This window comes from Sander lucioperca, chromosome 9, assembly GCF_008315115.2.
Source record: "Sander lucioperca isolate FBNREF2018 chromosome 9, SLUC_FBN_1.2, whole genome shotgun sequence".
Classification (NCBI taxonomy): domain Eukaryota; kingdom Metazoa; phylum Chordata; class Actinopteri; order Perciformes; family Percidae; genus Sander; species Sander lucioperca.
This window is the reverse complement of record NC_050181.1, coordinates 37,572,914-37,589,753: the sequence shown is the minus strand read 5'-3', so window position 1 is coordinate 37,589,753 and position 16,840 is coordinate 37,572,914. Positions and strand designations below refer to the sequence as shown.

Here is a 16,840-nt window from a genome sequence, read left to right as displayed (position 1 = left end):
GATTGATTGATTGATTGATTGATTGATTGGATTCTCACCTTTAAGGTAACATGGTTAAGGTTGATTGTGTGGGTGTGGTAGCAACAGTGTATGGACAAAATATTTATTTATAATTCAAATTGAAAGTCCAAAGAGAAATTGAAAGTCCAAAGTGAAAACAAAGCGAGATCAAATTAAAAATATTATTTATTTTTTTTAATTTTCCATTTTTCAAATTAAAAATATTATTTTTTTTAATTTTCCATTTGGCTTTTCCATTTGGATTTAATATTTGGCTTTTCAATTTCAATTTAACATTGGCTTTTCCATTTGGCTTTAATATTTGGCTTTTGAAATTCTTAAACGAAAGGGGTGCAGAGGCACCTTATGAACAGCAGGGGGAGCTGACTGCTGGGGAGCACACTGTTGAGGAGCATCTGTCTGCAGCTTGGCCACCAGGCTGGCTTAGCCTCTTACTTCACATGATAGAAACTGATGATGTAGGCTAAACACAAACCACATTTCATGCAACAACAGTGAAGTTTTCATGTAGTTACTATAATTGGGCCCGTGTTAGTGAGGACTAGATTAGGACTGTATTTAAAGCTGATTCTGGTTTCCAACTTCGCCCCAGGTGTGTCTGTTTAAAACACGGACGGAGACAACTTCTCTCTTTTGATGTTTTATTTAATTAAGCAACAGTACAAACATGGGTGTGGGTAGCTCTGCTACGTGTGTTTGTGGGTTGTCAGATCTCGAGGACACCGTTTTAAACAGACACACCTGGGGAGAAGTTGGAAACCAGAATCAGCTTTAAATACAGTCCTAATCTAGTCCTCACTAACACGGGCCCAATCCAGTGTAGGATTTATGTGGATCTATTGGCAGGGTTGGTATAAAATATTCATAATGTTCATTTAAGTATATAATCACTTCACGTTGTGGCCTCCAAAAATGGATGCCCATGTTCATGGTAAAAAAGGAGCAGGTCACCCAGTGCAGCTCATTCATGTGTTTCGGAGCTCTATGAATCAGTAATCATAAGCTATATCAGGCTTTGCCTACACGTTTGTATAGATCAATTAATTGATCTGATCTTGCCTGAACTAGAGCATCATATTACAATGATTTCACGCCTTTTACATCACAGTGGCAGACTGATTTTATAGATGTATACTGTCGAGGTATGGAACAGTAAAACAGCGACGACGTAATGTACAAGATATGATCATTTATTTGTTGATTATCTCTCAGTACAGAAATATTTTTCTTTTTAACATTCTTTTTGTAATTCAAGTTGGCAGCAATGTCTTGATTTTGAAGTGGCATTAAAAGAAATAAAGTCTAGCCCATCAACCTCCCTCAGATAACATTAGTAAAGAAACAAGCCATTTCTGTACAAGAACTTTTCTTCACAACACAAATAAATAGCATTCGTTTAAATGTGGCGTGCTAGTTGACTCAAAACATTCAAACAGGGGGGACATAATCAAAACTGGGAGAAAACAAATTGCAGATGATATGAAATCTTTTTTTCCCCAGATAAAAACAAAAGTATAACTGAATGACTGCTCAACACAGAAATGGTCTGAAGTAGCAAAAGACAACGTGCCCTGAGCTTGAATATCTAAGACACAGCACAAAGCAGGAGCTCCTCTCATTTAACCCCACGTTTTACAGTGTGCTTTCGTTGCTGTTACAAACTACGCTGATAAGCCAAAGTGTGTTCATTTAAACTTTCCTTGCCTGATCTTCCATTCAGGAAAGTCGGAAAACAAGATGAGTGAAAAGCATCTACACAATTCACATTAAATCTTCTTGCTTTCATGTGAACTACTCTAGTAAGCGACCGTTCTACAGTGCTAGATGTGCCGTATGCCATAGCAAGAGAGATTATGAAACAATGAGCCAATACTGCTTAATATTATTAGACTAAAATTAACTTAATGCAAGATTTAAAAGATCAGGTCCATTCGTCCAATCCTTGTTAACCATTAACAGTTCTCGAAATGGCATAGAATTATGTAATCGGTTATCAGTGTAAATGAAACATTATTGTTCCTCAGTAAAATACAAAAAGACAAGCTTGGATTTTTCTGCAAACCTGAACAAAGCCAAACATACTCCACAGATCAGACCAGAAACTGCAGTTACACACATAAAAAGGAAAAACCTACCAGCATTTGAAACAAACACACTAGTAGGACTATATGTTAAAAATGATTTTGTTTTTGTTTTTAAAACAAAAGAAACCTAAATAAAATAAATAAGACAATCAAAAAGGACAAACTCAAATTTTGGCAGGTAAGCACAACGTCAGTCTGTAAACAAAACATAATCACATGGGGAGGGAAGCGACCCCAAAACTCTCCTCCTCTTCAGAGATCACTGGTCTGATGGAGGAGGCCGTGGCTCCATCGTTCAGGAGGAAGTGGAATACTGTACGTGTGTGTGTGTGTGTGTGTGTGTGTGTGTGTGTGTGTCCTCTGCCCTCGACACTCTCCAGCTCTCTCTCACCTCCAGCTACAACTTGGCTAAACAAATAAGGGCAATCGAGGGGGGTGGGGGGGGCCCCTCTCGAGACTACTGAGGTGAAAACTCAAAGAAAGGGCCCATTTACAGCTTGATACATGCAAAGATGAATTCCCTTCCTGGCTTTATTCCGTCATAGTACAGAGGCTTGCTTACTACCGGATCCTGGTGAAGAGGTTCAGCACTGACACAGATTCCTAAAAGAGGGAGGGAGACAGGAGAAAGAGGTAAGACAAAGACCACGGGGAATCCAAAAAGTGAAAGACAGAGGAGGGAACAAAGAAAAAGATCTTCCAGTCCCTCCAGAGAAACGCAGAGTTTTTTTTGTGATTGTTGCGGGCAAAAATCCTTGATTATGCGGCACGTTTTCTTAAAAGATGCGATGGAATATGCGGGATATTTATGCAATTTTATGCGATGAAATTGCGGGAACTTGCAAAAACTGCGGTTTCATCATGGCTTCATCACGGGGTTTGCAGCTTTTCGATGATGTTCACGTCGCGTAATTACGTCACTTCATAACGTTCCCATGGCAACAGGGGAAAATGGCTGCTCTTGTGTGAAGTAAACGCAACATTTTTCAACTTTCTGCTGAGATATTTGTGACTTTTTTGCAACGAAAATGCGGGGATTATGAAATCATGCAAGCCCCGCATATTTTGCACGGAAATCTGCAATTTATGCGGCGAAAGTGCGACATACTTGAAAAAATGCGGCCCCCGCATACATAGACTAAGACCAAGACTTGGGCTGATTATGCATTGAATAATGCGATTGCATAATCGCGTTTTTCTGGAGGGACTGATCTTAGACGTAAAGCAAGAAGCAGCGAGGATACCTTAGTGGATCTCATCTTGCTAAAGACGTTCCAGAAGCGAAGTGTTTCATCTCCAGCTCCAGTCACAATGGCTTCTCCGTCCGGGGACATGGCCTGCACATGAACTCATTATCATACACTGAATATACAGCATCATAACAGTAGAACATCAAAGTAATCAGGGGTATTTCTTTTTGTTTTAGTTCCCTTCTTGCGTGGGACACTTCATAATTTCACTTCCGGAACAACATCCCGACATTTTGTTTGTCAGAGTCGATTCTATTTCCTTGATTTGCAGAAATAAACAAAAGGAGAATTATAATACTTCATCGGCACATTTCACAATTTTAATTCAAAGGTTTTAGTGAGTGCACATATTTTGTTTATTAGATTGTGTCTTATATTCATTTCCCAGCAATGTTTTTAGCACCTAGTTTGTTGCTTCACTTTTGGGACAAACAGACAGATATAAGTACACACTGACCAGGTAGAGTACTCTGTAGGAATGTCCGGTAAGTTTGGCCACTTGAGTGAGAGAGGGATACTTCCACACCAGGATCTGGTTCTGGGAATAGCCATGTGTGCTGACCTGCAGAAAACAAACAGTGCTTTTCACAGATTTGCCTCAGACGAAGAACATTGTTCGTTTGGGACATATACTGCCTGCATACTGTCAAATAAAATCATTACAAATGCCATAACTCTGCCTATATTACAGAGAGATGCTTTTAGCTAAGCTCAAAGGTTGGAAGCAGGGTAAACAGTTTTCTTCAGTCGACCTTTCAACAACACTAGAATTGTGTCATTGACATGATGTATCTTGTTGGGTAGCAACACATCCAGGAGTCACTTTGACTTAGTTCAATTACGACAGTGTGCAAATACCGCTGTGGTCCGAATATAAGACGACCCCCCCCTTTTTTCAAGACTCATTTTTGGAAAAATACTTTATAAAAGCCAAATAATGTTTTCATAAAGAAAATAATTTGATTTGAAAAATAATTCTAATAACAACACATTGAATAAAACAAGGTGGGCTGTTGTTTTGAACATCTTTTAAATACAATAATATTTTCAATATCTTTTTAGATGAAAGTGCCACATTTAAATCAATGGTAAATATTTCCAAGGCCTTCAGCTGAAGCTCTGGTAATGGGCATCCCATCATTCCGTTTTTTCTGTCACGTAATCACACACCCTCCTGTCAATCCCTTGGAAGCGGCCGCTTTGAGGACCATGGTAAGATTTTCTCTGGCTGTTTGCATTTTTAGACAGTATACCATCTCCGTGACAACGCCTCGTTGTACTTCCGTTCCACTTCAGACTTCCAGGCTTTTTGTAGCTGGATATATCATTTGTTTCGTCTATGTCTGAATGTGGATAACGTTAGTGATAGTGAGATGCCTGCCACAGTTACACTTCTAGTGATGAGTCAGCGAAAACACGTTTTATTTCTGAGTCACAGCTTTGTTCCATGCCGCTGGGTGCTTTCGGGCGCTCGTTGAGGCTCCGTCTAAAACTCTGCTTTTTCAACCAGATGTTTGTAATGGATCATTTTATTTCTATAGTTTATATCTGACTTCTCTATTGGCTGTTGAAAAAGGTGACATCCCTTACACTCTGCGACTTGAACAGCTGAAAGTCTAGACCCCGATTATAAGACGACCCCACTTTTTCAGACTTTTTTTCTAGGAAAGTCTATATTATAGTAGGGCTGAACGATTAATTGCATTTTCGATAATATCGTGATATGTTAAAACGCGATTTCCTAATCGCAAAGGCTGCGATTTGGTCACATGACTCACGAGAGCAATCAGTCTGCACTCCGTAGAGAAAGCATCAACTAGCATGCTAACGCTACACTGTACCTTGAGCAGATTTCTGTCATTCAAACAACTCTGAGTTGTAGTTTAAAACTTTTACAGCCATTTTAATAAAATGAAGGGTTTTATTCGGGCTCGAGTCCATACATGCAGTCAATGAATACAGGCACACAGAACTCAAGGCTCGGTTGGCAACGATTAGCTCTGATTAGCGGTTAGCTCTGATTAGCGGTTAGCTCCGGTTAGCAGTTAGCTCCGTTATAAAGATATGAGTGGAGGAGCTGCCACTGAAAGGGGTAACAACCAGACTGATAAATGACGTTCGGGGAGCTTTCACAGCAGCGTGGCCGCGGTGTTTCAACAGTTTTATTAGTACAGTTAATCCCACGACAAGAACACCAGCAACTAGCTAACGTAACGATAGCCTCTCTGAACAAGTGCACGCGGCAGCACGCAACTTCACGAGGGGGAGGGGCTGGAGGCAGCTCCTCTCTGTGCACTGTAAAAAATTGTGTGTGTGTGTGTGTGTGTGTGTGTGTGTGTGTATATATATATATACACTATATTTTTACTTATTTAACTGTCTAGTGTGTAATTGTGTGTTCATACTATACATTATTATATTATTCTTTGTTGAATAATACAGAAGACAAAGAGCTTAAAAAAATAATCGAATCGAAATCGCAATATTTGGGGGAAAAAAATCGCAATTAGATTATTTTCAAAAATCGTTCAGTCCTATATTATAGTCTTATATTCGGACCAATACGGCAGCAACTTTACTATGAAAACATAACGTATAACATGCTGTATGCATGACTAGCAAAACTTCCGGTGACTCACCAGTTCATTGGTGTGCTTGGACCAGGCCAGGTTGCAGACCTGAGAGCCGGTGTCTGTGCACTGTAAGGGCTGGCCGGTCAGAGTGTTCCAGAAGCGGATGCAGCGGTCGGCGGTGCCGCCTCCAGAGGCCAGCAGGCCGTGCTGGTGGGGAGACCAGGCGATGGCCTTCACTGCAGCCAAGTGCTCTGTGTACTGCTGCACCGGGAGGACGCTCGAGTGGTTCCACACAAGCAACTACAGACAGGTTGAAACGAGGGGAGAGGAGGTCGAGAAACGGGATGTTTTATGAAAAAACGTGGTCCTGATACTGACGTGTAGCTCACAGACAGGTGAGATTCTCTGTCTACATACCTTGTTGTCATTTCCACCCGAGGCTAGCAGCTGGTGGTCTGTGCTCCACTTGAGCCCGCAGACTTCCTGTCTGTGTCCTTGGAGACGGCGCTCTGACTGGAGAGGCGGGGCTCTGATGTCCCTCTGCAGGATCACGCGATCGCGGCTCCCAGACGACAGCTGGTCCGCGTTCCAGGCCAACGCACCTGGCAGCGAAGAATGAAATCGAAAGGGAAAGAGGATTCGCCGACCACGAATGAGAGATGTTGCTAAACAACTGTGTGTGAAAATGAACAAACGGTTGTAATGTTTTACTCCTGCGACTGTCTCCGCCTCCATCGCTCCGGCCAATCCACTCACCCACTCTGGCTGTGTGTCCTTCTAGTACGGAGAGCTTCTTCCCTGCTGCTGCATCCCAGATCTGTACATAGCCTTTATGAGTCCCCACCGCCACCAGGTTACCCTAAAAGTAGACAACACACTCTGAATATCACACTGATATGCCAAGGGTCTGTAATGACTTCAAAACAGCATTTACAACAACAAAAAAATACAGGAATTTGAAACAGCCTGCACACCAAAACTCAATTTTCCTTTTTACTAAACACCAAGTTCTTTTCCATGACTGATGTTTGCCAGGTCAATCTGAGTCCTTTTGTCACTAACTCTTTGCTTGATCAGTAAAAAAGTGAATAGAGTTTTGTTGTGCAGGTTCTACTACAATCGTATTTGAGATGTTGGATGTTGTATATATTTTTATGTAACCCTGACAACAATTTGAAAAAAGATAATAGATGACAGTGAAACTCACCCTCTCGGACCAGCCCACTGATGTTACAGAATCTCCTTCTACAGAAAGGTCACATAGGCGTGTCACCTAAAAAGACAAAAACACAGATTAACATGACGTCCAAGAGGCAGTTCAATGACATCCTAATACTCTTTTAGTAAACGGTACGTGGGTGTTAACCGATCCCACACACACACACACAAACACACACACACACACCTGGCTGGTGCAGGCACTCCACAGGTACACACAGGTACCCAGTCCAACACTGAGCACATTCAGAGAGGACCAGTCAACTAGGTTGAGGTAGAAGTCATCCTGAAGCTCTGGCGCATCCAGGACTTTGAAAGGAATTTTGGATATTTTGCGGGTAGGTTTCCTTGGCGACCGCAGCAGTTTCTGGCTGCAATGCACAACTCAATTTAGTTAAGGAATACGACGCTACTTCTCCAAAATGGAGGAGGAGATGAGATTTGAGGAATGACAAGGAAAACACACTACCTGTTGCTACTGACAGGTGACAGAGAATATGGAGAGACCGTGTTTCCATCCTCTTCTGGCAGAGCCCTCTTAGCACTTACAGAATACTACAAAACACAAAGGGAGGATTATTGATGCAGGAAAAACTCCCCATGAAACCGATGCATTGAAAGTTACAGACATGTTAACAATTTTTTTTTACACTAAAAAGGCTTCTCTTGGCAGGAGTGGATGGCTGCAGACGGCGGTCCTCTGACTGGGGGTCCTGGACTTTCTCGATGCCCGCTCCTAGCAGCTCGTTCTTCAGCAGGGCTGAGTAAGCCAGACCATCCGCTGAAGGCAGAGGGAGAGACAGAGGGGAAATCAGACCAGGCTGTCCAAATGATTAAGTTCAAACACTGTGCTCCCTCCGCAATTTTAGCTCTCTCTCTCTCTCACATCTCTAAAGATCAGGGAGAATTTTTCACAAAGCTTTGTTTCATCCTTATCTCCAGTTTCCATGAGCCTGTCCAGGCTTAGTAAACAAGAGAAGGTCAAAATTATCAACTTTGACTGGAGCAGACAGAGATACCTGCAGAAATGATCTGAAAAAGGGATCCGACTCACACCAGCTATTACACACTATTACAGCCATAGGATAACTCAGGGTTACATTACTATCAGGATCATTTTCATAATCAAGATAATTCTGCAATACACGATATACAGAAAGGCAGTCATCTCTAGAGCTGAAGATGAATTTGCAATTTTGATAATCACTTAGTCATTTTAAGCAAAAATGGCACAAAAAAAAATATTTTAGGGTTGCAGCTTGTGAATGTGAATATTTTCTAGATTTCTTATTGTTCTATGACAGTAAATTGAATATGGGCTTTGGACTGTTAGTTGTACAAAACAACAACACATTTGAAGGCATCAACTTGAGACAGACATATCTTTTTGCAATTTGCTGACATTGTATAGACCAAACAAGTAATGTACAATAAAAATGAATGCTACTGTAGTTTCCGCACAAGTAGTCTTTAATACATCACAGCAATGAAGCTGAAGAGAAAAATACACCCTAAAAATGGTGAAAAATCTTTTCTAAAACATAAATCCACCACATACTGTACTTAATCCCTGCATTATAATGCACTTTTGGTCATTGACTTTGTAACATCCAGCAACATACAAGTCATAAAATTATTCAACTGTCTGCAGTAAAGGAAGGATGCACCTGTGCCTCAGGAGCAGAGCACAATATTCCATATTGGTGCAAGGGTACCAATAATAATTGGCAAGACACTGTATCATGATCTATTATTATATTAACTTGTCCCATGCCTAGTCTCAGGACATAAAGGTGGATTGATTACCTTTGTTGCTGTCTGTTGTGCCATCTTTGGTTTTTCTGTTTTGATTGTGCGACTTTTCAATTTCCTACATCAGAAAGTGGAATACATAAACATTCATGGAAGGCAATTACAGGCAAGCAAAAGAAAAAACGGTTTGGGTTATTTTCTTCATAAGCTAATATCAACACTTAGATCTTGAGAACACAGCGGAGTCCTGGGTGTATTGCAGCGGACTCACATTGATGCGGTGGAAGTTGACACTCCAGTTGGCTCCAGCCCGGGAGGGAATAAAGCGATCACCATGCTTGCTAGGGGAGGACAGGGGGGAGCTGGTGGGTGTCAGCGCTCGCACCGCTCCCAACGCTTTCTACACAAGTGGAGAGAGGAGAAAGCCTTTTCTGACTGGAGACCAAACACAAACAGACCTTGGACAGTGATGTGGAAACTTGGTAACAAAGCACAAAGATCATTTAGGTGGCAGATGGTACTTTTGTCTGAGGTGGTAACAACAGGAGGCATCATTCACAAAACACAGTCATTTGGCTGGGAAGGTCTTGTTTTCACTCAACACTAGCGACATCGTCAAAAGAAAGACTGGCCTGTTAAACCGTTTATTCTTCCAACACATGGAGAGTAACACCATCTCCGCCCATCTTGAGTCCTTTGCTAGTAAACAATCCTCTTTGGGAGGGGTTGTCATCATGCTATCGTAGAGCTAATGACATAAACACACCAGTGATACTAGTCAACACTGTAAGCCTTGGATAGATGAGGCAATTTAGGTTCATTTTTTAGGAACTATTTGTTCCAAAGAAAACACAGCTCCTTAATATACAAGTGTGCGTATTATTTACTTACTACGGGGCTTGCGTTCTCATTTTGAATGTTGATCTGTCTGAGCAGCCTGCACTCGTAGTCCTGATCCATGATGCCTGAAAACAGATTAAGACTGATCATCAACACATTTATAACATCATATAACAGTTTCCTGAATGCACATCTCAGATGTACACTCATAGCTATGACTTGCTGACTTCTGGTCAGTCCTTTTGACACTGACAACTAAGCCTATTGTGCGCATACATGACTGTTGCGCAAAAGATAATGTCACCGTTTAGGGGTTTCAACTAAAGATTTTTTTTCAATCCATCAATCTTGATCTACTTTTTTCTTTTTCTTCAATAAATGAATGACAAAAACATTTCGGTGTGCAATCTAGTAGTGTATAATGACAAACCTTGAATGGATTGAATTGATTATCAACATTTGAGTTTTCTGTAGATTCGATTAATAGACTAATTGTTTTCAGGAATACTGCAGTGTAGCATTAACGTTATATGTTCTGGCATGGCAAAATAAATGAGTGATCCACTTCCTACTAAATTGACTTATAAAAGGCTGACTGAAAAAATAAATAAATAAAAAATAAAAAAGTATGCCTTCGATGCCGCCATGTAACGTTATTTCATTTGGTATTCGGTAAAGAAAATAAGAGTAATTCACTTGACATCACATTTAACTGGATGATAATGAAAAGACAAACTAACAGTCACCTTCAGGAAGCATTCCTAGAGATATAATGGCATAGCATAAGACATCCATCAATCGGATTACAAAGACAAACCAATCAAGTGTCTCTCTAGTACCTTAATTTAAATCCCTCTAAAACTAGCTAACTAACTAGGGGCAAATCTGTTCGCAAATGACAATGACATTAATTACAGTGCAAGTGATCAGCTGCGGGTGGGCTCAGTCTTCTGCTAACAACACTTAATGTTAACGGTAATTATCTTTGTGAGAACTAGCACATAGTTTATTGTAGAAACCATCCTAACTGCAGGTATTTGCTTGCTGGTTCCATTAGACAAAAATACAGTTGTAGTGGCTATCGATGATCGGTAATCGTGACGCTAAAATTATATAAAAAAAGACAGAAACAAATAATTATATAATCCAGCATACAGAGCTATGCTAATGCTAACGCTAGCTCAGATGTAAGTGACCTAACGTAAAATACGCTAGCTGTCCGGCTAATGAATTAGCAACATTGTTTGTTCACAATCTACTCCTGTTTTAACACCTACCGCTCCCGGATACACTCTCCTTGTTACGCGCCGTTGAATTGTTTTTCTTAGTGGTGTCAATTCCACTTGAAATGTCTTGTTTTATGCGTTTGACTCTTTAAAACAGAGCATGCTAAATACAATTGTTTTCTTTTGCCAAGCGTTCAATTTGGGTTCGCTAAGCATCACGGGAAGGATGTGACGTCACTATTTTTGAATCACACATTTTGCGTTGCTAAGGAAACCATTAAAGAAACGTGTCAGTTATCAACAGAGTAGCCTCCTACATGTTCAGCCGACCGGTTATGAAGAGAAATTATGTCAAACAAAATAGCATTTGACGAATCAAACATAGCTTATTTTCCAGTCACCTCATATAAAAGATACGAATATATTTCAAATGTAATTTTTTTGCTTGTATTTATTAATTTTCGAGTGATAAATGTATTTGTTTCAATGAGGCATGCACATATTGATAGTTGATTTGTCAAATGATCACCTGAACTGGCATAAAGGAGTGATAAAGCCTCTGTTTTTCATGATGATAAACTAGATATCATTGAGGGTGACTGTCTTATTCAATCTATGTCGCAGCATCATTGCCAGCCGGCAGGGGTGTCGGACTGTGAGAAGGGCCCAAAAAGATGCTACAATGAATAGCTGTGAATGTGGGGAGGGTCCCATAGAGAATGCCTTTCTACAGAGACAAGAATTTTGTTCTACGCCCCTGCCAGCGGGTGAACACTTTTGTTGGACAAATCATGATTAAATACACACAATAATTAAATAACGTTCTGGTGTTGACAAATGTATTCTAATTAACAGAAACAGTCTTTCAAATGGCTTTATTACTAAAAGAAAAATGGGAAAAAAAGTGAAACAAATATAATCTAACATTAAGTAAAAACAGACTGAACACATTCGATGTGCAAAGGTTTGAAATATATACATTAAATGACATATCCTGTATGTGGTTAGACTCCTGATTGCTGAAATCAATATCTTACCATTGTGCAGAATAGCAGTCTTGCATTGCCAGACCTTACTCTACCAGTAGCAGAATAGTGAAATAGGAATGAGAGCAATGTTTCAACTAAGCATTAGCTGCAACTCTGTTGTAGTCAAAGAAGTTGGTGTGATATTCATAAATCATGTCAAGAGCCTGGTCCAACAGCTTATCTAAAATAAATCTGATTCAAAGTGCCACAGAAAAAGGTACAGTAGGTTCAAGTAAATGAGTGAAATTAGAATAAAAAAAATAAAAAAAATCAACACCCAGTAAAGTAGTTTGTGCAAAAATATAGTTTTTAAAACTAAATAGTCTAAATACATAATGGGATAGGTAAAAATATCTGTCTCACAACCAAAAATTGAGTGAAATGGGAGGCTCAGCTCAGCAAATCAAAGGGCCCATGCAGTTTAAATTGAGACAGTAAATACTGCCAAAGATTTTCTAAATTGGGCACTGTATCTAATAATCATAAGCTTCTTCAAGCAGCGTACATTTACTCAGTTATCAGTATTCATATGCCCTGGATTGATTCTTGTTAAACCCAATAGTGCTCATATTACAAACGGTCCTGAAAGAAAGTCACAGCTCTACAGCACATCATCAGACGCTCTGAAAATCACATTGTCTAAAAGTCCAGTAGAAAACATAGTATAAAACACGTTTATACAGACAACCAATTAACCAAGACAAAGTCGGAAAATGGCATGTAATGTCCCCTAAACCAAAATTAAGCGTGCCCACTTTTCCACAGCCCCGTGTAACCTGTGATGATTTGAAATTAAAGAAATAATCAGCGTTATCATTCCATTACTTTGCATGGCCTTAGATATCTCGCTGTAAGGCCGCGTTCAGTCTGCCTGTGTCGGCCATCCTACAAAAACGCAGGTCTTTCCATTTATTTTGAATGGGGGTAGTACGTGTAGGCTGTGGCGGGGGAGATCAGACTTGTCAGAGTGTTTTGAGCTATGGTTTGAGAATCCCGTACGGTAAAAAGGAAACATTACTGCCTTTATCACTGCCACAAGAACGTTTTAAAACACTATGAGGGTAAAAAAAAATGGGTGTGAATGCCCAGCAACACTAAATACATTCAGAGCAGTGAAGATCTAAAAAGTTGGTGTGCTTATGGTAATGCAGGGCGGACTGAAATGAAAATAAAGTACATCTGGACACAGGTAGCTGCTCTACAGGGAGGAAGTATCTCTAGGCATAAGTCGCAGGCCATTGTTGACCTGGAAGCGAGTTTCATCTGATATACCGTACTGCTCCAAGGGGTCCTGTGGAGAAAGGAGAAGATGAATAAAGTAGAGGCAAAGCAAAATCAACCTTTACATAAAATGGTTAGAAGTTTGAGACTTCTTCCTCCACAAAATACAGTGTAGGTGAGTGGAATTTAATTAGCGGCTCTTACAGCATCCAAAAATTACATTTGATAACCTAAACAACCATATTTCTTTACAGACTTTGCTATGAACAGTTTTCAGTGACAACTATTTGAGGTCTCTGAGTCATCCAGGAAACCTTTTCTGAAAAGACATATTGCTTTTAAGTTTTTCTAAAGTACGTAATATATGCTTTGAGCACCAAAAAAGAAATTTCACGTTTCACTTTTGTTTGATGGAGTGGCATAAATCTCAACAGCAAAACCTTGTTGAATAAAACCTAAACTACTGAATTTTCCTATCCTGAGCTATCCATCTATCTTCTGTTATTGCTGATACTGTGCATTTCAGTGAGTCAAGCATGGCACAAATACACTTCACACCTAAATCCTTGCTAGTACGACACAGTTGGATACCAGCACCATCTGTGTGGCATTTAGTGCATCAAGATTTCTGCAATGACGGGTCTTACCTTGCCAGTGAGCCTGTGGATTTCAGTTCGATAGAATATAAGGTTCTTCCTCATGAACTCGTAACTGCAAGAGAGGCATGAGATGACAAATTAATTTGACATTCGAGGGGGGATATTATTCCCTGTTTGGGAACATCATGGTTTTCCCAAGTATACTTAAACACAAGGTCAAGTAGTGATGAATCAGTTAAAAACTGTTCAACACAAGTCACATTGTTGACATTGTGTCTCTGGAAACAGCTACATCATTCATTTGTGACAGATTCACCCATGTGAGTCTATTACTGGAGGCTAAGACATAATGAGGTGTAAATTCTCACTGCACATTGAGACCAGCCAAGCTGTTTATCGTTGCAGATATGTGACCATATTCAGGTAGTATTCAGTAGAGAACACAGTTGCTGTACTGTTCATTCATATGGCCATAGTTGTGTAGTAAAGTTGGAAGGAAAAATGCAGACATGCTGCTGCATTTTTTTTTAATTTAGATTACTCAATGACCATATGCAATAAGCAGGGCGCCAACTACAGGGGAGCCAGGGGCCTCTTAATAAGACATGAGCTCCTGTAAAAACATGATTCGTGAAATGTTGGGGGTTCTCTTAAATATTGACAATATGTTATTTTTACCATGCATTTAGATTTTCTTTCATTATTATGGATCGCGTGTACAATGAGGCTATCATTGATGTATGATATATGCATGAGGGTGATTCATGTGGTCATTAGCTGATCATTATATTATTATTATACATCTGATGTGCTGACATAAAGCAAGTAGGCCACAACTATTGTAAGGTTTCTTTGCAACAAAAGTCACATTCATTCTTCTCTTTGAGGCATGCATAAACAATTTAGTCTTTAAAATAAAAACATAAAAAGCTGACAAATCGCAGTGATTAGTGCCTTAAACTGTATTGTGTTATTATCAGCCATAGAACTCAAAGTCTTTAGCTTGTAATGGAGAAATTCTGGTATTTTTTACTTGAAAATTGACTGAAATTACTGATTATCAAAATTGTAATCAATTAATTGTCTGCCAGTTACCGCCAGGTCACCAAACATATGATCGTGGTGTCTGTTGTAATAAGATGGAAAAGAGTCAGTCCTACCTGGCCTTCATAATCGAGTCTACCCACTCCCTACACTGCTCTTCTGAGTCACACTCAAACAGATACTTCCTCTCTGCTTCATCCAGAAATGCTACAAAGAGAAACACATAGAATTACTCAGGAATAAATAATACACATGCACAAACGGTAACTGTAATATAATGTTACAAACTGAAACTAAAACCAGTCAACAAGGAGGGCGGAGCCAGGCTAAGAAAGTGTAGGTGAGTCATGTGAATGTGAAATGGAAAGTGTAACTCACCAATAGAAAAGCTCTGTCTGTCCTCCCTTTCCACCCGACACTGCTCCAGCAGCAAAGCTCCAATTGGCTGACAAATAAATAATGACATTGTTTCACTTTCTCAAGACAAACAGGAGGAAATACAACGAATACATGGATGGAAATGCCCTACGGGCAGGTAAAACCCGTAATCCAACTGACCTCCTCCTCATCAGTTCGGAAATAAAAGAGGAAGTTAACGACGAGTTTCACCAGCCTCTTCTTTACAACTGTAAAACAACAAAAGGGAACTGATATGAGACAGTACAGAGACGGTATACAGCTGATGCATGACATGAACATAAACTATATCTGATGGATGCTGATGCTAATATTAGGTATAACATGAAACGGAAATAGGTGTGATAAGGACTGAATTGGTATGTAATGAAGCCGGTTACCGTCTCCTTTCTTGGGTCCTCGCATCCCCAGCTCGGCTGCCATCTCCGAGGGCTGGCGGCTCAGAGACACCAGCTCCTTCTCGTTGAAACGCATCACGTTAACTGACGCAGTACAAACTATGAGTAAAACACAGGTTAAAGGGGATACTTTGGCTACGACTGAGCCATTCCCACCGACAGCATAATAATGGAGTGAGACAGCAATAGCTACGTAACGTTAGTGACAGAGTTGTCGGTTAAACGTCGCTGTGTCGTTATCTGGTGTACTCGAAATATGACGTGTGTTTGCTCATTTCTGCGGTCAAGCAAACAGCCAAGACTGTTAGCCTACTTCTACTTTATGCTACACACAGGACACACACAACACTCTTCTCGGGATTGGTACGGCAGTGACGCGTTTCGCTGGTAATAGTACGGTAGTCGGTGAGGGTCATACTAGGCGAACAGTGCGTTTCTTCTTCTTTATGGTTTATTATCGGTTGGCAAACCAACTTAAAGGTGCATTACTGCCACCAATTGGACTGGAGTGTGAACGAGAGATAAATTAAACCTAAATCCTCTTTACTAAATAATTTTCTCTTAGAAATAGTGATATACTTTGCCGGCTGTTTTCCCCAAAAGCCCTGACAGTGAAAAGGTGTGGTGGTCTGTGTTTGTGGTCTCTGTGAGAGAAAAAGGTGCTCTCTCTGGGTGAAACAGCGTTTACAAACTACAAAGTACTTAAATGATGCAGCCTGTTGTTCCGACTGCGTAATATAATGTGATGTATTTGTTTACTGTTATGATAAAAAATATAATTAACAACATGGATAAATAGATCTATTTCACTATTGGCAAATGCTGAAGGAATGTGGAAAAGAATACATAAAAAACCGTCAATAGCCACGTTGGATGTATGAGCAATAAAATGGGGGTTTACAGTAGATTCCCAATTGTGATATAAACAAAGCAGATGAATAATTAAAACTTGAGTATTATGGAAACGAATAATTTGTATTGCAAGTGGTTTAACTTTAATCAAAGGTCTAGGTGAGCTATAAGCATGACCCTGTTTATGAACTATAGTGTGAAATGCAAGAACGTGTTGAATCTCAGAGAGGAAGTCTATTTCATTTGTGATTGTTAGATGTGTTTGTGATTCAGCTGGAATAGTTTGTTTGAGAGGTCATAATACAATAAAAATGTTG

General features: G+C 40.0%; 2 protein-coding genes across 3 annotated transcripts; both read right to left on the bottom strand.

Annotated features, from left to right (window-relative positions):
• Positions 1-1,195: 1,195 nt before the first annotated feature.
• On the bottom strand, positions 1,196-11,206 carry LOC116037270 (fizzy-related protein homolog). Its single transcript, XM_031281089.2, has 14 exons — positions 11,016-11,206; positions 9,790-9,863; positions 9,170-9,298; positions 8,953-9,016; positions 7,797-7,927; positions 7,616-7,701; positions 7,334-7,517; positions 7,136-7,201; positions 6,685-6,787; positions 6,346-6,530; positions 5,995-6,228; positions 3,813-3,917; positions 3,350-3,442; positions 1,196-2,708 (listed from the first exon to the last, which is right to left on the bottom strand). The coding sequence occupies exons 2-14, from the start codon at positions 9,856-9,858 to the stop codon at positions 2,667-2,669; spliced, it is 1,491 nt and encodes a 496-aa protein (XP_031136949.1). The 5' UTR covers positions 9,859-9,863; positions 11,016-11,206; the 3' UTR covers positions 1,196-2,666.
• Positions 11,207-11,815: 609 nt separating this feature from the next.
• On the bottom strand, positions 11,816-16,044 carry plekhj1 (pleckstrin homology domain containing, family J member 1). 2 transcript variants are annotated; one of them, XM_031281093.2, is made up of 7 exons: positions 15,885-16,044; positions 15,654-15,771; positions 15,415-15,482; positions 15,235-15,301; positions 14,973-15,063; positions 13,861-13,924; positions 11,816-13,283 (listed from the first exon to the last, which is right to left on the bottom strand). In XM_031281093.2, the coding sequence occupies exons 2-7, from the start codon at positions 15,745-15,747 to the stop codon at positions 13,191-13,193; spliced, it is 477 nt and encodes a 158-aa protein (XP_031136953.1). In that variant the 5' UTR covers positions 15,748-15,771; positions 15,885-16,044; the 3' UTR covers positions 11,816-13,190. The 2 variants fall into 2 exon arrangements, with proteins under 2 accessions (XP_031136953.1, XP_031136952.1); XM_031281092.2 differs by having other exon boundaries at positions 15,654-16,044.
• Between the last annotated feature and the right edge of the window lie 796 nt (positions 16,045-16,840).